The sequence below is a fragment of the Empidonax traillii genome, unplaced genomic scaffold (assembly GCF_003031625.1).
Source record: "Empidonax traillii isolate 1590-97213 ecotype Southwest subspecies unplaced genomic scaffold, ASM303162v1 scaffold18:size2335232, whole genome shotgun sequence".
Lineage (NCBI taxonomy): Eukaryota > Metazoa > Chordata > Aves > Passeriformes > Tyrannidae > Empidonax > Empidonax traillii.
In genome coordinates, this window is record NW_020955211.1 from 247,577 (window position 1) to 270,046 (window position 22,470).

At 38.3% G+C, this 22,470-nt stretch overlaps 1 protein-coding gene across 1 annotated transcript in view; it reads right to left on the reverse strand.

The window, feature by feature from the left end:
* Positions 1-367: 367 nt before the first annotated feature.
* Positions 368-22,470, reverse strand: part of ST8SIA4 (ST8 alpha-N-acetyl-neuraminide alpha-2,8-sialyltransferase 4) — a 54,870-nt gene continuing 32,767 nt past the window's right edge. Inside the window, exon 5 of the mRNA XM_027896699.1 lies at positions 368-5,172. Coding sequence (XP_027752500.1) covers positions 4,890-5,172 — 283 coding nt within the window. The 3' untranslated portion in view covers positions 368-4,889. The remainder of the gene's footprint in view (positions 5,173-22,470) is intronic.

Sequence of the window (22,470 nt, forward strand, 5' to 3'; positions counted from 1 at the left end):
TTCTTGTCTTTATCTCCATTATGATTTGCCTGTCAGGTTTGGGTCTCCACATACATTGTTTCCCCCTTTTCCTTAGTATCCCATTTGACAAGGTTCTTGACCAGAAAATCTTACTGGAATAAAAAATCCTACACTGCACATACCCTTCCCAGTTTGTGTGACTGATCAGTTCTGGTTCTCTTTGTGTCCTTCTGTTCATGTTTATGGCTTCCTCCTTTTCTTAACATCCCGTTTTGTGTTGAGAAAGTCCTTTATCAGACACCTTAAAGGAGCAGTCTTCTTCCACATAATCTTACAAATAGCACATGACTGAAAAAATTACCCAAAACTGTGTTACAAAGGAATATGGAACAGAATGTAGCAGAAAAAATGAAAAACTTCTTTATTTTACAGTTATACAAATAAAAAAAACAATCCCCATAGCCGTACTTGAAATAATATTAACAGTGTCAAACATGACAATTCTGACAGAATACACATCAATATTTTAAACCACATAAATTGTATTACATACACTCAGTAGCAATAGCACTGCACAGGAATGAAGCTCTCTGTAAACGCTCTTCCTTTATTTTATCTACATTTATAACAATTGTGCTTTTCCCTACACAAAGTAACAGTGCTCTTAAAAATAAATAATGTGCAATTTCAGAGTTATATCCTGAAATATGCTAATCTAGATCCCCATCTAAATCCTGGACACGTTTCTCCCAGGAAAATCACTGCAAAAAGTGCTAAACACTTTGCTAGACCAAACACTAAAAAAAAATACTGAACCCATGCCTGATTTTCTTCAAATTGCAGTCAATTAGAGAAAAGGTACGGACCTTAAGCACATGTTGCTTATATCGTTTAACAACAGAATGATACAGTCTTTATTACACACCAGACTCTGTAAACCAGACAAGATTTGAAAGCTTCAGTAGATCTTATAACTGGAGAGTCCCTCAGAGCTGTGGGAGAGAACTGTCCCAAAGCTGAAAAGTTAACAATCAAACATTTATCTAATTTTTTAATGAAATATGAAAGACTCTGTCACGGAAACATTAACATGTAGCTTAATAAACAATTTACATAAATTTATCTGAATGAAATCAAGTTGTTTAATGCAAAGCTGCCATAAGATTTGGAAAAATATACAAGTTCTGATGTCTTGATGTAGCTCCCAGTTCTTATTTCTAACATACATTTAGGAACTATAGCTAGCAATTGGTATGGTTGATGAGAGGATAAATCTGAGGAACGCTCTGAACAAAACTGATTGGTTCCTCATCAGGGCAGCTATTACAATATTAGGGATACTTCTTTTTATTTTATCTACTGTATTAGTTGTTGAATGCACATAAACAACAGAAATCACCCAAGGCAGCTATGGAGGCTTAAGCTGTTGACTGCTGAAGGACCACAAGGTGAAATCTGTTCCACTTTGAAGTCTCTAAAGAGCAGCTAAGCCTTTGCTGCTGTGCTCTGGGGTCACCTTTAGGGAAAAAGTCACACAGTGTAAGTGTGTGACCATTCAGGACCTGAGGTGCCTCAACAGGTGCCTTCCGCGCCAGGAGCCTCAGGAGGTACAAGAGAAAGGTAAGAAAGTGTGTCTGCAATGACTCCACTGCTACAGCTTCCCAGCAGGTCAAGTGCTACCAACCAAGGCCATGTAACCTAACAGGGAAAGTCCTGGGCATTCTCACCTCAGGTCACCCTAGACTAACCTGTAGCTGGTGATCCCAAACCACCTCAAACCAGACAATTTGTAGCACAACAAACTGCATACCAGGGAGCCTCCCCAGATTCTTTGCGCTCCACATGCAGTTCTTATGCAAGAACAGTAGAGTAAAATGAATCCTAGTATTTGCGAAAACCTGCAGTCAGAGACCCCAACTGCTACTTGCCTCAGAGAATGGTCCAAAACCCACTACTCACTACATCACACCTCAGCTCAGGATAAAGTGAGACAAGAGGTGTGTTGGTAAGGAGTCCAATGGTTTTGGCAGGAAAGCACACCTAGGTGCCTATTTGAGGGGACAGGCCTAAGAATGAGTATGGATGACAGTAGGGAGCCGTGAGACCATAGCTCACGGTGCCAAAAGTTTGCAGTACTGAAGGTGTAAAGCCTGCAGAAGATGAGGTTAAGGCCAAGTTTTGAGAAGGTATAAGCAAACACTGTTGTCTTGGAAGTATATGCTACTGTCATGTCTTGTGCAACACCAAGTCAGAGAAACTTAATGGTAAAAATCTGGACTCTATGGCTTGTGTACTAAAGTTAACTTCACCCACAGTGAATCAAATGTGAAGCCTGCAAACAAGCTCAGGCCAAATTTTTGTTTGTCTGCTAACTTCTAAAGGCAAATTTTCTCACCAAGCTTTCTAATTATGTGTCATTCTTTTCATTTCTTCAATTACACAAATAAGTTTTTTTTAATGCCATAGGAATTAAGAGTGTCCCCACCCACTTTGCTGTCAGAGACATAATCAATTGGCATATTCAACTTTCCCTGAGGTGAACAGAACCACCTGTCAGTTAATATACAGTCTACTTGAACCTGCTTTTTGTTGATGGCCTGACACTACAGAGAAGACATTCCTAGAAGAGAAGACAAATCTAAGCAGATGTTTCTCTGAGCCTCTGAGAGATTGGCAACTGTGAATTCTTTATTTAATAGAAATTCCGTCGATGTATATGAAATATATTTTAGAAGATTAAAAGCAGCAAAACCCTAACAATAAGAACATGAATATGCCCACCTTTCATCAAAAAAATAATCTTGTCTTAAAATGTAAGGGTACACAGAGAACAAGTAACACCCTCTGGCTTATCTACAACAAACTACACACATTCCTCTCTGTATGGCTGTTTAGTTCCTCGTAATGCCTTGGTTTCAGTGAGTTTCATGTTAGGACAACATCCAACACATTAGCATATGGCTAAAGTAAACTGCCCTGGGTAGGAGAGCCTGGTGAATAAGGAAAGATGCTACTGTCTCTTAGACATGGCAGAACTGACTTTCTATTCCCCACAATTTTTGGCAAAACTGTCTGCCAGGCAGTGATTTAGCTACCAAATTTGCATAATCCCAGATCTCCAGCCATGCATGATAAAATACATGTGAATTTAAGAGAAGAAAATGAGTAATAAATGATATTTTCAACAAGCATTTGTGAGTGTGGTGATACATATGAAATTGCTCAAGCTAATTCAAAATTCAGTATAATATCATATTTGGAGATGAGGACCTAACATAGAGATGAAAATATAACATGAAAATACCCATACATTGTATCTGCATGCCTCCTCTTTAGCCAAGCATAACATGAAAGACATGGAACCATGGTGTTATCCATTTTATGTGCTCCTTTAGCACTAAGACATATAGGCAGACAGGTTTTCTTTCTTAGTGAATGTTGTGTTGGTACTCCACCCTTTCCTACCCTCCTCTAATTTCTTGTTCTCTTTTTTTTTTTTTTTTTGAAAAAAAGGAAGTAGAAGTGAAGGAAGTGAAAGAACTCTTGGTTTTGTGGATAAACAACAATTACAAAAAAAAAGACTGTGAGATAATGCAGCTCTGTGTTATTTCAGTCAATTACATATCAGAACATCAAGCTGATACAAAAGAGGTATATTAGATAAAGAGATCATCCAACAGCATTAGAAATTTAGGTTTTAAAAGAACTGTGTTATCCGCAGTTCTTTTATTTTCCATTTAATTGGCTAGGTGTTTTTTTCCTTTAGATTTTTTCCCCTGTCACCTGAGTTTCTTTAGACTGTGTTTTCCTTTCTACTAGGAATAAAATTGTGTGTATTTACACATATCTATTTGAATGTATGAAATAACTTCTTTACTTCTGCAGACTTTTCCGAAGAATTCTATATGAGAAGTCAGTAAAGAGGCTTTGCTTTGAGATGCTTAAAAATGTAAATAAGACTATGTTCCTTTGAGCAGCAAAGAAACGTAAGACTAAATCTAATTCTATGATTCTATAATCTACATAATTTCTTCAAGGTAAGGAAAAAATGTGTATACGAGTAATCTTTGGCACCAAAAATAAGGGCACCTTCTTGTATGTCTTCAAATTTGTACACAGGAGAAAAATTCCTCTTTAAAAATGGATCAAAAGGATCTCTGAGGGGTTCAGTGTAGTGGGTACTGATGGCGGTAGCTAGAAAAACATTGGAGATGTTAAGGGTTGTGTGACAGCAGGATACAACACAATAACACTAGATAAAATATTTGATGTTCCCCTCCACCCTCTCATGCTTATGAATCTTTTTTTCTTTAGACAATTCCCAACAGATATACTTTAGTTACTTATAACATCTTTAACATCCTTTAAGGGCTCCAATACTTAAAAGCAAAAAAACCCAACCAACAGCAATAAGAAAAACAGCAACAAAACTGAGGTTATAATACAAGATCAGAAACAGTTCTCTGACTGAAGGCATTTACTGATTTGTTTGATCTTCCAGACTTCACTTTCTCTACTCAAATTCACCATGATCTTTTCTGCCAAAGCCTGATTTATCTGCTCAAGAAAATAGTCCATCCACTGGGTATTTCTTGTGTAGACTGTCTGACCATAGTTGCAAATTAGCAGGCTCTACTTTTCTTCTTCAATTCATGATGAATGTGTCTTTGAATCCTGTAAACACTACTGAATATACATTCAAGCTTTGTTCATAGTGAAAGTGGCACTTACTTGAACCCTTGCAGTCAAGATAGCTTAGTTATATAGCACTTTACAGGTATAATAGCTGGTTATGTACTTCTGATAAAATTCCTTTTTCCAATGGCTTTGTGGGTATTGAAACAAATCCCCACTGTGGTCCCACTGCCATTCCACAACATCTTTATGACGAAGTATGTATTCTGTATTTATTGTACTTTACATGTGCTTTATTGCTGTATGCATTTCCCTGTTGTTAATTTAAGTGCTCCTCTATTATGTAATACGTACAATGTTTTAAACTCTAATGGCATCCTATGAGGACTGGCATTAGAAAAGTACCGATATTTCAGGTCATCATAATAATGATATTTGACTGGTTTTCCACGTAAATCCTTTGGGAATGGCCAAAATCCATACAGATGAATTTCGTCACAAAATCTGGTGGCAAGCGTATACATGAGGAGACCAGTGCTGGGTCGTTTAATGTGGACCTTGTTTGTCAGCCAATAGCTGCAAAGAAAGAAAAAGTACATCAAGAAACTATCATACAACCTCACATGAATAAGTCCTGTGAACTTATTTTATCTACTATGTGTTGATTTTACACTATGAAAAGGTGAAAGTTTCATTCTTTTCTCTAAACCGGGATTGTAAATGATGACACTGTCCTGGTGCACCTTTATTCCTCTTTGAAGAGGATAAGCGAAGCCTTATACAACATAGTGCTGAAGAAAAGCTGGCAAACTAAAGGTTTTAATTTCAGTTTTAACCCTAAACAGAAGTCATGATGTCTGCAGACACTAGAAAGCTGTAATTAACCTCCTCAGCCAGACCAGGGAATAGTCTCTTGCTATAAACTCCAGTCCCTTGCAATAGGTATCCAATTCACCTGATCAAGTCAGCCCCATAATGAATATTTGATTGGCCTAGTGATTACTTTACAGATTGCTTGTCTAAGTAAAAAGCAAATGGAAATACTAAACATAACACTTGAGAATGTAACTTTCACAAGTGAACAGAAGGGAAGTTTTAATTACTTGCTTGTGATTAAGCAGATGAAGCTTCCTGGTTGCTACCAGGAGTCTTCAAAAAAGCAAAATCTTACACTAATGGTTTTTAAAAGTCTTTGTTTTGCACTCAACAGGTCTGACTGAAGCTTCAGGACAGTTCTTCTGAGCCAGTAACAACACGTATGGTTATGGGTTGAGAAGCAGCAGAGCGTTTTCAAAGAGGAAAATGGGAAATTATCTGGATTCCATCATGTAGCTCACATTGGTACCTTCAAAATCTGCCACCTAACCTTCAAAAATAGAACTACATTAAAATAGTGTCAGGCTATTATTGGTAAAACACTTCTTCCAAGACTGATTCAACATAAAGTTTGTTTAGTATTTTATAGAAATAAAAAAGGTTATTTAGATTCTTAAACATGGTCATTCTGTTGGTTCAGATGAACAGCAGCCGTGCACACAGTTGTACTGGTCAAACTGTGGGAATGTGCAGTTCCAAGTAAGGGAGATAAGCATTAAACAGTGCTACCACACAAACGTACAATTATTGCAATATGTCACTATACTCCTAGTTGTAGGCTGTGAATGGCTTGTAGGCTGTGAGTGGCTTCTAGGAAGAGGGTCAAGGTAGATAAACCTCATCAGACCAGAGTCAGCCTTGGCTTAAACAGGGTTACAATAGGTTGGAACTTCAAGTATACAAACTTTAAGATTGATGTAAAATAATTTAGTAGTTCACCTGTAGCAGGTTACGGGGGGACCCACTGCAGACCCTCGTGGCACATTTTGTATGTTCACCAAGAGGAACAACCCCTGCCCTTGCTCCCCCCCCCCCCCCCCCCCCCCCAGATGAGACAGGATAGCAAAACTGTGTTTTTAATCAAAGCTTAAGTGTCCTAAAAGCACCAGATAATGTGCAACAGTTAAATTAGTGGTAAAATTAACCATTCAATTGAAACTGGCCTTTTTAGTCCCACTGTTTGCCAAAACCACAGCCTTGAACCACAGATACCTATGTATGTAAAAGCTAATTTATTTTTGAAAGCTAAAGGCCTCTGCAAGCAGACAGCAGCTCTAGGCTGAGTGATTGCTTCTCCAAAGCGAAGATAGGGAATGACTCAGAATTTTGCTTGGCTATAAACAAGAGGATGGTAAAAAGCATATTTAAAGAACAAATGCAATTGGAAATGGTTAGGTGTACAAATGATAAATGTAACATTTGTCATTGTCTTCAAAAACACAAGTTTTCAGACATAAGATGCTAGGTAGTTTGCTTCTTACTCTGATAAACTGCAATACTGAAAAACAAGGCAAAGAAGAGACTCCAACTCTAGAAGATAAATGTTTACTTATAGGAAAGTTATTGAAGAAATCTGAACACTTTTAGCACTTCAAATCACAGAAACAGCAAGACAGATAAACAGTGAAAGCTAATGGCAGTAGATGCTTTCACTAATGAGCACTTTTGTACCTGTTTTCAGTTTCTGGAGTTTTATTATAACTTTAGTTTAAAGCCTAAAGATACTCTTCTGACTTATTTTCTGGGATGAGGTCATTTTCTATAACTAAGATTACACCATGAAGGAAGTAATTTACCATGCAACCACTTGAGGATCTCTCTTTTGACCAATTCCTCATTTTCCAGCTGGATAAAGAAACAAGATTAATTGAAAAAGGAGTAGGTGCATCTTACCACATTAGAAAATGGGCATCACTGTGAAGACTATAACTGGAAGGCTGCAGCCACACAGTGCACCACTACAAGTGCTCTCTTGTTCTCTCCATATTTTGTGCTAAAACAACTCATTTGTGGGCCTGAAGACTGAATTTACTGAAGATTTCCAAATTTATCAAAATGTGCCAGTGTATAAACACACTTCAATTCTATAACATTGGTGACTTGAAGTTGACTAGCTTGAAATCCAAGACATCTCGCTTCAAATTAATTTTAAGTACATGGCTGATGGTAATGTAGTAGAAACACTGGCAAGGTGTCATGACTTTCAGCTTAGTAGTAAAAAGTTAAAAACAAACCTCCAGGAGTAAGGGAAAAACACAGCACCCCCAAACACATAAAAAAGCCCATGGAAGAACAGAGAGTATGTTGAACTATCTGCAATGAAAGGAAGGTCAGATCAGTACTCAGACAGGTCCATGTATTGGATTTTTATAAAACTGGACTTTATAAATATCATGTTTGCAATAAGTAACTAAAGAAACCCACACTGTAAGATTGAAGGTCACCCTGTTGACCTTTCTCTCTCTCATGAAAAGAAGGTATATTCAAACAGGTATTGGTTCTTCTAACAATGCCCTTCTGCTTCTACTCCTTTTTTTCTTTTTTTTTTTTTTTTTTTAAATATCATTCAGTCTATTTTCACCTCAGCTCCTCATCCCAAATCCAAGCATCCTGTATCTCCAAAACCTTTTACTTGCCTCAGACATATTAGGCCACGTCCACACGTGAGACCTTCTCTTTCATTCAGCACAACATAGATCTCCCTTCTGCAATCTTTTCATTACTGGGCATACACACTTCAAATAGATTTCTCATGATTTTAAAATCTGAACAGTGATCTCTTGCATGTTTCACTGTCTGTATGTCATGGACAAAAGGGAAGTAATCAAAGACAATGTTGGTATTTCTATTAAGACTGGAGACAAGTACTGTCAATAATGGATTTGCACCAGCATTATTTTAACACTTTCTGGTGCTTCAGAAATAAATTTTTTTTCCCTTCCCTTTTAAAGCTATTATCTTAATGAAGCCTAGCTCTTACATCCAGTTCCACACCATGAAAAAAAGACTTAGATGTTTTAAATTTCTTTATGTAAAAATGCAATTTTTTGTGAAAGACTATTCTTTGTCTCTAACAATATAATAAGAAAATCTATAAAAGATATAAAAAAATATATATTTATTGATTATATATATATATATTTGATTACATATAGATAGATAGATAGATAGATAGATAGATAGATAGATAGATAGATAGATAGATAGATAGATAGATAGATAGATAGATAGATATAGATTTTAAATTGAGACATGGGTACCAAAACAAATCATCTCGGTAATAATGACTTTTACAAAAATCATGAGATCATTCCTATTAGAAGGAATGTCAGCAGATCTCTAGCCCAACTTCCTCCTCAGAGTAGTGTCCCTCAGCCCCTGTTGACTGGGCCCATGCTGCAGCCCAACTACCTTTGTAGTTCCCAGCTCAACTTGCTTCAGTTGGGCAGTATCTTTCCTGCTTAGGGGGGCCCAAAATAGGGTAAATTTCACCAGGTGTGGTCTAACAAGTGCAGAGTAGAAAGGGGGTAATCACTTTCCTTACTTGACCAGCTACAGTCCTGCCAATACAGCTTCAGATGTTTTTGTCCCTTTGCTGACAAGGATCACTGATGGCTTCTGTTCTTGTTGATTGCCAAGACAGGTTTCTTCCAGCAGAGCTGATTCCAGCCACTCAGACAGCCCTCACCTTTAAGTCTGCAAGGACTACCCCCTCTCAGGTGTAGGATTCCACATTTGTTTTTGCTGAGTTTTCTCCTGTTAGCTTCTGTGTCCTGCCCCATCATCCAGCTAGACTTTGACATCTAATTTTCCAGTCACCCAGACCGCAATATCCTAACTTGGATGCAAGAATATTGCGTGAAACAATGCAGAAAAACTTGATACCACTGAAACATATGACAATCCACTATACTGTTCTGTACACAAAAAATTGGACACAATTTAACAAACAGAAAATGTAAATTATGAAGCTAATAGCCTGTGAAAATTGGTAAAAACTCTTAAAGTGATACTTATTCAGAGATGCATGTGGAGGTTAGCTCTGGCAATTTCAGGTATATGCATGCCAATTGCTATTCTCCCAGAGTTTTAAGAAGGGTTTCCCTTTCAAGTAAAGAAGGAGAAACTGTAAAAATTCTTTCTGTCATGAACATCAAGTTACGTACTTGCTCTACCTCCATCAGAACCAATGGGATTACCCTGGAAAGTAAGAATGCAAGAATTTGTTTCTGTTGATGTCTACAAATTCTCAGTCTACTTGAGCTTTGGATTTCTAAATATACATTTGAGTATTTTTTTAAAAACATTTTTCTGTGTCTTCCAATCCTCACAAATATTAATCTTTTCTAAACTTCAGCTGACCACACACTATTTAACTCCACCTTCCATGAAAAAAAATTTAAATAAAGTGAAACCAAATGAAAAACAGAATGTGAGCAGAATATAATAGAAAACATTCCTTCTTTGGTCAACAGTAACCTTCTGGCAAAATGGTCGTCCCCAACCACTGGTACAAGACCTGAATACTTGTAAAAAAACTCTTTGCCAACTCTTTGCTGCTGGACTCTGAAAGAGTTACAGATTTACAGACCAGGTGTACTCTACACTGCTCTCAACCTTGTGTCAGCAGTAAAGTGGTGTGTTTTGTAATGATCTGGAAAAATAAGAGGAACCACGAAGGGATGAAGCATTAGAGGAAAACTCCTTCCACACCTGAAAATAAGCAATTAAAGATGTAAAAGTATGCTCTGATAAATATGAGATACATACATTTTTTACAGCCATAAGCACTGTTAAAAGATTGCTTTGTCACTACCACTTTGTCTTAGTGTTTACAGAATTTCAATATTCTGCCCTATAAAAACACTGAACCTGCTTCTGCCACAATAAAATATCACCTGTGGTTTAATACTCAGTCAAATGCACCCTAATTTCACCTGTGTCTAGCTAGATAAACTTATATTTATGAAAATGGAACGTTCTACTATGAGCATGATTGCAGAAGAAATGTTACTTAAATAGCATGTTGCTACCCGATAATGAATTCCTGTAGTTATTGACAAAAATTAAATTCAAATAAAAAAATAAAACCCAGACATCTGCTTTAAAGATGGTTAACATTAAAATGATCTTCTGAGAAGACTCTAATGACAAATACATATGACAATTTATGGCAACCATCATACTCAGTTGGATACTGGGGAATTCAAATTGTTAACTGGCTACTGGAATAGATGACTTCTGGCTAGGTTAAAATATGAGATGTGCTCTCCCATTGCTGTACTCAAAGTGTCATCTCAGACAAGGAAAACCAGATATGATGGGCTACATTCAAATATCAGATAATTTAGCACACTCAACATCTTTCTATGCCATACCTACAAATTCTGTTATATGTCTATCCATCAGAATCTGGTTGTGTATATTTCTATGGATTTTTAACTCCTTTTTCTGGACAAGGAGAGAATCTGAGGAAACATATATGTTATAACCCTGAATGGCTTCAAGATTATATAAATTTATATATTTCTATATAAATTTTTATATATTTATATATAAATATATATTTATATAAATAAATATATATTTATTTATAATTTATATATTATATATAAAAGATTATATACCAAGCTCTGTTCCTTGACTGGAAAGTTGATCTCCAAGTAAACCCTCTTAACACACTTACCTGTCACTCAAATTTTGTTCCTTTTACAGCCATTACACAAAGCAGATATTTTTAAAATAGTTTTCTGATAAATATTACGTGATATTTGAGAAGTTAAAATATTAGCATTAATAAGAAGGTAGGGGAAAAAAAGATTTTGAGAAAGAAGACAAACCTTTTCATTGTTATTCGAAAGCATTTGTGGAAGTGTGAGAAGTTAGAGGATATATACTCTCTTAATTACACTTTCTCAAAAGATACTTTAGAACAGGACAACACAGAGTAAAGCAACACAGATTCTAAGAAGAATAAAATAATGTAACATTTTGAAGGAATGGCAGAGTGAGGACTATATATGAAGGAGAAAGCCTTCAGAGCTAAGTAACAGGATATGTTCAAGTCTGGGAACAGTTCTCAATTTCTGTCCCACTTCTGCAATATTTCCAAACTATAAAGTACTTTTATTTGAACCCACACTAGCTCCTTATGTTTTCATCTAAACAAACAGAAATCTAGGTTTAGAAGGAGGTAACAGGAGGAATAAGTCTCTTTTAGTATTTGATAAAAGCATTAACCAAAAGGAAATGGCCTATGCTTCAATCCTTGATAAACCAATGCTTTTTATGTTAATTTCATTATATCATTAATTTCAAAGCATAAGATAACCATGATGCTGTCCCTCGATCCTTCCTTCATAAACACAGACTTTCAAAACTGTAAACGTATTTTTATTTTTTTTATTTTAAAGTAGAAGCATCCCAGCAGGACAGAAAGAAAGCATCCCTTTCCCCAGAAAAGCCCCCAGCAGGTAAGAGGCATAGTATGACAGCAGGAAATATGGGGCTTGATCTGCTCAGGTGGGGTGGAGGACAAGTTTAATACTGTGCAGGTGCTGTGTACCCTGAGCTGCAGTGCAAAAGCAGAACAAGCGTCATCATCTCCCATCTGCTGAAGTAATTTCTGGAAGAAAACAGTAGTGCAGCTGTGAGAAAACTAACTGGTAATGGGCACAGGGACTTCTACAGAGCAAACCTACAAGACCAAGCTCTTCTCTCAAGGCCGTCTCCACCTCCACAAAGCTTTGCTAGCAATGAGGTACCTAGCATCCTGCTCACTGCCATCATGACCAAGGGCTTTCAGAAGAGCTGGGCATTTCATTATGAGTAAGAGTTGAACTATATGACCAGAATTCCAATTTTTAGAAAAATTCAAGCATGTTTTACAGGAACTCAATTGCTTTTTCTCCCCTTGTGTACGATGTAAATATTGCTTGTTTTCTTCTCTAAAAAAAGGGTATAGGCATTAGTTTGGATTAAACAGAAGCAATGAAGGAAAGGGATGAATCATGAGCACACTGAAGATGGCACAAGACTATTTTATTGGCTTTAAAGATTAAATTTTCTACTCAGTAAAATAAGACTATAGGCAGAGATCAGGCAGAGTGATAAAAAGGCTGCCTGTTTTCCACCAGCCATATTCCCTTCCTTTTTTATGGAAAGAGACTTTTTATATTTATATATAGACATTTATATTTCTCAGGGTAGCCACTTAAGCCTCAGAAAGACTACTGAAGCAGCCGTTTCATAGGAAACTTTGAAAATGGCTTGGGTCAGCAAAGGTACCGCAGCTAAGAAATTAATTTGACCCATGTTCTGCACAGTAATTTGGTTATATGTACCCAATGTTCATGTTAATCTTGAAGTTCTGTGCTTTGTAAACTGTGCCCTGGGGTTATGACTTTTTTCTGGGAATTGGTGAGGGCATGAAAAAATGTTCTTTAAAGATTACCACATGCAAAGCTATCTCCATGTCAATAATGGGCAAATGAAATGAAAAAAAGAATTTGGTTTGTAGAAAGAGTGGGTCTGATCGGATAACACTTTTCAACTACATTGGCCAAAGCTTCTCTGGGAAAGCCATGTCAAATCAGGAACAAAGAAAAATCTCCTGTTTGAACAAACAATTCAGTTGAAGGATAAGCTAAAAAAAAAGCTACGTAGTCTTATTGCAAAGTTGTAATAATAAGATACATCAAACTGGGGACATTACTAAGTGCTTTGAAACACACAGGAAACTTTGGAATAAATTTATAAAATGCACCTTTCCAAATCTAGAGAATTCTCAATATTTTATGGAAGCATTACTATAATTTACAATTGATTAGCATTTTTCCCATGAAAATTTCATCAGAATATTACTAGAGGGGTGTAATTAAAATTATTAACTTGTCCTAATTCTAGCTTTTGCCATTGAAGATCTAGTCTTTCCTACATATCTGTTCTTATGCTAATGCCCAGTAAGTGTATTTCTGTAACAAAAAAAACCCCTATCTAATTTTCTCTCTTCAAAACAATGCAAGTAAAGTCATGTTCAGAAAACAAGAAAAATCAAATATATGGGGGATAAGAATAAAATGCAGCGTGTCTACCATACATATTAGGGAATTAGGAACACAATAATGGAAGGATCTACTCAAACTGTAAATTCTGCTTTGATCACTTCAAAAAAAGTGGGGGGGAGAAAAAAAGAGAAACCAATGGGACATTCTGCTGTGAAATATTATATTCTGTGTATTTGTAAGGGGGGGAAATTTATAAAGATTATCCCAGGATGAGGACTCTACTATGCCCTCTACTATGAAAGCATTTCATTAATGGCATTGATATTGAAGCTGATGTTGAAAACTGCAACCTGTGAATTTGAGCATATGTTCAGGATGCTCTTTGCTCATTGAACTATATGCAAGTTAAAACTACTTTCAGCTTGTGCCTTACTTCCCCTGACATCTGAAGTCAACAATGCCTTAAAATCAGCTCTGGACAGCTAGAGTGAAACAACACATTCAGTGCTATGTTACTTGTTAGACTAAATTCAATTATATAGAAAAAAATGTGACCTCTCTTGATTTAATCAATACTATCTGAAGTCTTCTTTTTAGAGATTATTACAGAAAATATGCATTAAAGGTCCTTAAATTTGATCAGTGCAATGAACCAGAACAGATTAATCAGATATAAAATCTATTGATTATACCTTAATAAATCCCATCGTTGTCATTGAATTAACCAACCAGAAGAGACAGTCTTCAAGCAAATAAAAGTAAACTACTTCAGTAAATTAAGGAGGCAGAAGTTACTCCTTAGGATCAAGATTACACAAAACCTTTAATCCGTCAAAAAGCATTCACTCAAGCATGTGTTGAAGACTGTGTTTGAACAGAAACAATTTGCTTCATCACAACTTAATGCGGAGCTCAAAAGAGAGAAATTGACTCAGAAAATCCATTAAATATGAAAAGCACACTTAAACAACACACAGGAGTCCACACGCTGCCATGCCAAAGGACCAGCAGCTTCAAAGAATGAACGCTGCTCACTTTTCACATCCTATTAAGCTCTAACTCCACTGCAAATGATGCCAGCCAAAATGCCAATTAAGCAGCAGTAAGATGTGACTGGAGTTCTGCCAAGCCCACCAACTGGTTTCACAAGGATATGCTATACACCAAGAAAAAAACTGTTTTTAGTCATGGCTACACTCAGTCAGAAACAAATATATGATACCTGTGTGAAAGGCTGCAGATCTCACTACTGATTTTACAAGCAAGAACTTCTTAAGAGAAATTCCTGTGTTTTTTAAGTAGGAAGATTAATGGATGTTTTTACTCCAAAACGATTTTCTGTCTTTAGCCTGCTTTCCTCCAAGATTTGCTGATGACAGCCTTTGCATCAATTTCTCTTTTTACTGTGTATGTCAGAGAGGAGTATAGAGAAATATGACAAAAGACTTTGTCATTATGGGCTAGTATTTGCCAAAAAATTTAGAAATGTGTCCTCTCCATTGTACAATTTGCTTTATTTTCTTTCTGCAGGTTTCATGCACTTTAATATTTGTCAATATAGGCATGCAGCAGGTAGGTGTATACTATTTATCTATTTTATTACTGCTATTATAAATCAAATACAGAATTATGACAATCCCTAACACAGTCAACTACCTAGCTCACTAGGCTGTAAGATTACAATAAAATAAAATTTTGAAATAGAAAAGAAAAAGGAAAAAATATGCCTTGAAAACGCATTTAAAAATTATTTTAAAAGGAAAGGAAATAGTTGTCACTTTCTTGAGTAAAGCCTTTAAACAAAATCTGAACTGTCTTACTGTTATTTACTATTATGCTACCACAGTATTTTGCCAGTGGCTTTACTAAGTTACCATCAACCATGTAATTAACAGTAATTTGAAGTGACATCTTCAGTCTGAATTCAACCTACTCAACTTCAAGTCATCACTGCTATAGAGATAAACTGTGTTTACACACTGGCACATTTCCCAGATATTTTGTGCCCGGAACTTGCTTTGCATAACACAAACAAGTTTATAGCATTTGAAAATGAACCCAGAAAGACAGATTTCCTCTTCTCTTTCACCTCTGCTTTAGAGGATGATCATACACCAAAATAGCAATAATGTCTAGCAACCTCATGAGTTAAAATAAGGAGATCCGAGGCAAATTTTGTGCTCTTTGACAGTTCTTATGCATTATACTCTTTGATGAGAATGTTCTCTAAACAGATGCAGTTAGAAAAGTCGGTTTGCTATGAACAACATCAGAGAGTAGATATTCACAAAGGCATGAGTCAAATCCTCCTCTACCCCATATCCTCTCAAACTTGTTCTTCTTTCTCTCCTGAATTCATCCAGTTCACCTTCTAGTGAACTCCAGAGAGAGAGAGCATCATCTCTCTAGATCTGCTCCCACTATGAAACATCCCTGGGGGAAACCCACTAACTACAGTAAATCAACTCCTCTATGGACACCCATGACAAACCACTTGCAGGCAGCAGAAATCCTAATTGCTGTCAGTGATCTATGGGTCAAGCCCTGCATTTTGCTTCCAGTGCCAGCTTACAAGTCTCCTCCTAGAGTAGGCCATGCTGCCCCATCTCCTGGGCACACAGTCTCCCCAGAAGGGCTCACAGCTGTACTTATGAGTTCTCACACAGCCACACAGGTCCTATCAGGAGTGCATGTCCCCTTCTTTAGAGGGAACACACTACCGCATGGAGGGAGGACTTTCCCCCTTGACCTTTTCTCTATCAGACCCTGGGGTTTCTCTTTACTGATTTATTGACATTATTTTCTGAAAGCTTCTTGCTATTGAGAGCTATATTCTGTAGACTACCTTCCTCCTATTGCATTTTCTGTGTTCTGACCCTTATTGACTAAAAGGTGAGAAAAGGCAAGGCCTCACCTGTAAAGTTCATACTACACATTACTCTGACTTCAAAGACAACTGCCCTCTCAGTCTTTTAACGTATGTTCCATTTCATCTAAGGCTAAAGAATTTGATACAACCAGAAGCTGTACCACCTGTTGGTTTCAGTATGACTATGAAACACCCACTGCTACTTCCTCTCTGTCAACTCTTCTTGTAACTGTGTCCACACTTGTACTGAAATGGAAAAAACCCCTCCAAATAAAATCCCCCTTGAGCTCCTCCAAAACATTCTGAAACCAGGAGCTGCACTTGTTCTCAGTAGGGTCCTCTCTCATATCCTTTTATAGGTCTTCTTGATTACTCATTTTTTTTGGAAAGTACCCTGTATCCCAATGCTAGACAATAAAGTACAACTAAGTGTAAAATGAAAAAGCAAATTCTAGAAATAACTTTCTCTAACTCAATTTTCTTTGTCTACTTTACTAAATATATTCTTAAAAAAATGCAAATTATGACACTTTCTCACACTAAATACAGACAGAAAACATCAATAAGCTGTTTCCACAGTGCTTATTAGGTATAACAACTATTATTTCAATACAGAATATTGTTTGAAAATAAAAAAAGTAGAAACAAGTGGTTTATATATATATTAGAAGTAGCTGTTATTCTCTTAATTTTTCCTGTGGCCTATTAATTCACTTGTTGAAGACTGAAGGACAAACCTCAAAAAAGCATTTCAACACAGCAACGTTACAGCATTGAACTCATAATGTGAATCCCCAAAATACACTAACCTCCCATACACGTACAGGTGTGTACATCTACAGATGAGCGTAAGGACGGCAGGACACTTAAACCAGGATTCATTGGAACAATCTCTGCTGGAAGCAAGGTATGCAACAGAACACAGAGGGACAGAGACTTCAGTTGCAAATGGGACAGAAATTAGTACCAGTGAGAGACTTAAATCTCATTCCACCCAAAACACAGACACTAGCATCTAACTCAACCAGAGTGTGCCTTCCAACACAGAAGAAGTAGAATCCAGATCTGTCACCTGATTAATCAGGTTTTTCTCTTTCAAAACATGTTCTGTATTTAAAACATTACCAAGTATCCCAGCCTTGACCTTACCCTCCCATGGGTCTGAAATACAGCAATGCTCACTCTTTTTCTCACTTTCTAATTCTCTGATGTAAACTGAAACAGGCTAATAGGCTTCCCTTAGTCTCTGAAAAGCTTAAACATGGCTGATTCAGCAAATAAACACATTCCTTCCCTACATGGTGATTTGACAGATTTGCCCAGATGCTCTCTCATTCCCCACCTCAGTGGGATGGGGAGAGAACAGGAAGGGCAAATCCAAGTAAACTCGAGGATCAAGATAAAGACTTAAGACTACCTAGATGGCATGGCATGGCATGGCATGGCACAGCATAGCATTGCCCTTTGGTCAGTTCAGATCAGCTGTGCTGGCTGTGTCCCTTCCCAGATTTTGCCCACTACCAGCCTACTCTCTGGTTTCAGGGAGAGTGAGATGGGGGAAGTTTTGAGGCTGTGCAAGTGCCCTTCAGGCCCAGCCAAAACATTGGTGTGTTACTAACACTGTATTACTCACAAACACAAAACACACCACCTTACATTTTGACACAAATGTTTGGGAGGAAGATAGCTATTAGCCTTGGCATTTGGTAACTCCAGACAAAAAAATGTTCAAACGCTGCTCAGTGCTGCTGAAACACCCAAATCTCTCTCTGTATACCAACAAGAACTCGGAGACTTCAAACAAATCCATTAAAGCATTCTTGAAGAGACTCATGCGCGTTAAAAAGCAAGGCTACAGAAGATACTAAGCCAAACTGCTCCTCCCTATACTAACACCACCGTTAAGGACTGTGCCAGTGTATTATTTCACCAAAGCACTATTCATTTTAACAACCCAGTGACTTAACTGACCAAAGGCAAACATGAAACCATGCAGTGCATAAAGCTACAACTTTGTTTAGTTATTTCTATGTTTCCTCATTAATTAAGCATTTGATGAAATCCACTACCAGCTGGATGCTTAATACAACCACTCCTCATCACAAAAGCTCAGTAACATCATAACTAAATGCACATATCTTTGAAAACTCTTGGTAGGCATTACTATCAAAACAAAAAACTGTAGAATTTGTATCATTATCTTACTTTAGAAATATCACTTTAAAAACAAGGAAGGAAACCTAACAGAATTTTCTCATGCACATGTGGCATCCAGAATCAACAAATAATTCATCTCACATGTCAAAAAAATCCTCCGAGAAGCTACTCCCAATTCTATTAATGCTATCTGGCCAACATGATTCCCTATGGACTCCAGTCCTCTCTGTTATCTGTTCCTCAAAGATAGATTACAAGAACTGTTTCTAGTTTACTTCTCAGTTGCATAGCTACTAATATGTTCAAATGAGAGTTAACAGACACACTTTTGTAGTTTACGGGAACAGAGATTTTATGTAAGAGATGATAAATTTAAAGAAAAAAAGCCCCAAAAACCTAAAGTAGTTTTTTATAATATATACAAATCTGCAAATACACTGTAAAATAAACTATGTTACTTATTCCCTGCATAGCTGTTAGCAGTCATTAGCATTAAGTACAGTGCTGTTGCTCGCGGTAGTTAAACTAAACAGCAAAACTTGAAAATGGGAAATTTCATTTCTACTCTTTCTTAGACTAATCCTGTTGCTGTCTGCTAGTTCAAACCTGAAATTCAACCTTAGAAGACTTTACTTAGTAGTCTTAAGTATACATGTTGCTGATAATAAAGAACAAAACAGTTGCCACAGCAAAAGAGTTGAAAAACTTCTCCTCAAACAAAAACTCACTGAATTTTGTCAAAAGGTAAATAAAAATAAGAATAATAAAAGTAAATAAAAATAAGCATAATGGTCCTCTTTCTACTATCATGATCAGGCTTTTCATGGCCTACCTGACAGAATGGAGCCAGCAATAATAAACACAAAAAGCAGTCAGTTCAGGGCACATTCAGTTTCCCCCTCAGGTCCTCCTCTACTAAAATTGTATTTGTCTCCATTGAAAATTCACCCTCAAATAGTAAGATATATCTGGACAGACATCACTAAATCAGCTGGCAAATGAAACTACCAGAGGTGGGGCCCCACCAGACCTGTTGTTTACAGAGAGGGGCTGGTGGGAGATGTGGTGGTCGGAGGCTATCTGGGCCACAGTGACCATGAATTAATAGAGTTTGCAATACTCAGGGATACAAGGAAGGCCACCAATAAAACCTCTGCACTGGACTTCCGGATGGCAGATTTTGGCCTGTTTAGAAGAACGGTCTAGAGCATACCCTGGGAAAAAAACCTTGAAAACAAGGGGGTACAGGAGGGATGGATGTGCTCCAAGAAGGAAGTCTTGAGTGCACAGGAACAGGCTGTACCAGTGTGCCAAAAGGCAAGCCAGCGAGGTAGCCGACCAGCTTGGTTGAACAAAATGATTCTGAAGGAAATCAGGGATAAAAAGAGAGTTTACAGACTATGGAAAATAGGGCTGGCTACTCGGGATGAGTTTACGAGTATAACTAGGTCATGCAGAAAGAAAATGAGACAAAAGTGCAACTTGAAGTTAATTTGGTTACTTCTGCTAAGGATAACAAAAAGCACTTCTACAAATACATTAATAACAAAAGGAGGGGCAAGGAAAACTTCTATTCCTTGTTGGACTTGGGGGGGGAACATAGTTAACAGGGATGAGGAGAAGGCAGAGGTACTTAACACCTACTTTGCCTCAGTATTCACCAGTAGGACAGGTGGCCCTTGGGACAACTGGCCTCTGGAGCTGGTAGACAGAGACAAGAAGCCAAATAGGCCCCCTGTATTCCAGGAGGAAATAATCAGTGACTTACTGAGCCACCTGGATCCACACAAGTCCATGGGACCAGATGGGATCCATCCTAGGGTAATGAGGGAGCTGGCAGAAGAGCTTGCCAAGCTCTCCATCATCTCCATCATCTTCCAACAGTCCTGGCTCCCTGTAGAGGTCCCAGACAACTGGAAGTTGGCGAATGTCACACCGATCTACAAAAAGGGCTGCAAGGAGGACCCAGGAAACTCCAGGCCTGTCAGCCTGACGTCAGTGCCTGGCAAGGTTATGGAGCAGATCATCCTGTGTGCAATCACACAGCAGCTACAGGATGGACAAGGGATCAGACCCAGCCAACATGGGTTTAGGAGGGGCAGGTCCTGTCGGACCAACCTGATCTCCTTTTATGATCAGGTGACCCGCCTGGTGGATGAGGGAAAGGCTGTGGATGTGTCTATCTGGACTTCAGCAAAGCCTTGGACACTGTCTCCCATAATATACTCCTGGAAAAGCTGGCAGCCCATGGCTTGGACAGGGGCACTCTGTGCTGGGTTAGGAACTCACCAGAGGGCTGGGCCCAGAGAGTGCTGGTGAACGGGGCTGCATCCAGTTGGTGGCCGGTCACCAGTGGTGTCCCCCAAGGATCAGTGCTGGGCCCAGTACTGTTTAACATCTTTATCAATGATTTAGATGAGGGGATTGAGTCCATCATTAGCAAATTTCCAGATGACACCAAGTTGGGAGGGAGTGTTGACCTGCTGGAAGGCAGGAGGGCTCTGCAGAGGGACATGGACAAGCTGGAGAGATGGTCTGAATCCAGTGGAATGAAGTTCAACAAGGCCAAGTGCCGGGTCCTGCACTTTGGCCACAACAACCCCCTGCAGCGCTACAGGCTGGGCACAGAGTGGCTGGAGAGCAGCCAGGCAGAAAGGGACCTGGGGGTGCTGATTTACAAGAGGCTGAACATGAGCCAGCAGTGTGCCCAGGTGGCCAAGAAGGCCAATGGCATCCTGGCCTGGATCAGGAACAGTGTGGCCAGCAGGAGCAGGGAAGTGATCCTTCCCCTGTACTCAGCACTGGTGAGGCCACACCTTGAGTATTGTGTTCAGCTCTGGGCCCCTCAGTTCAGGAAGGATATTGAGGGGCTGGAGCGGGTCCAGAGAAGAGCAACAAGGCTGGTGAAGGGACTTGAGCACAAGTCCTATGAGGAGAGGCTGAGGGAGCTGGGGTGGTTTAGTCTGGAGAAGAGAAGGCTCAGGGGTGACCTCATCACTCTCTTCAACTCCCTGAAAGGAGGTTGTAGCCAGGTGGGGGTTGGTCTCTTCTCCCAGACAATTTAGCAACAGGACAAGAGGGTACAGGCTTAAGCTCCGTCAGGGGAGGTTTAGGTTGAATATTAGAAAGAAGTTCTTTATAGAGAGAGTGATCAGGCATTGGAATGGCCTGCCCAGAGAGATGGTGGATTCACCATCCCTGGAGGTTTTTAAGATGAGGCTGGGGATGTGGCACTGAGTGCCATGATCTAGTAATCAAGTGGGGTTGGATCAAGGGTTGGACTTGATGATCTTGGAGGTCTCTTCCAACCCAGTTAATTCTGTGATTCTATGATCTTTCAGAAACACATAAAATAGGAGAGTTTGTGCGAAGGTAATAAAAGTTCATCCTGAGAAACTTTGAACGAGATGAAGGGGCACCCTCAGGAGGTGCAGGGTTGCTGCAGCCCTGGTAATTAGGCGCAGGACTGAAAGATTAACCTGGAGTGTCTCCACTTCAGGAATGGGAGCATCACTTCCTGCTCTCCTCTCAGGACAGAATCCTGGCATTGCAAGAACAACCTCACACAATAGATTAAATTCTTAAAATCCAAACTAAGTGGCATCTAATTTGTTTGTATAACCTAATAAACAAAGCCAGCTCTAAGGATACGTTAGGGTACTGTAATGTAGAACTCCTGTTTTGCACATTCATATATATAAAAAACGGGATTGTACTTCACTGAAAAGATGAGAAACTAGTGCAAATTTTTCCCCAATATTTTGAGTATTTTAATATGTGATGCAAAAGGCATAGTCATTTTATATTTAGAATTCTATTTTTAGCTTAATGGCCATTTTTTATAATCTTTTATTTTTTGAGGAGATTACTTATTCATCCATGTATTCCAAAATGCCTTTTCTTCAGAAATACATTTTAGCAGTAAAGAAAAAAGTAGAGTCTGTTAAGTAAAATCTCTTAGCAGTA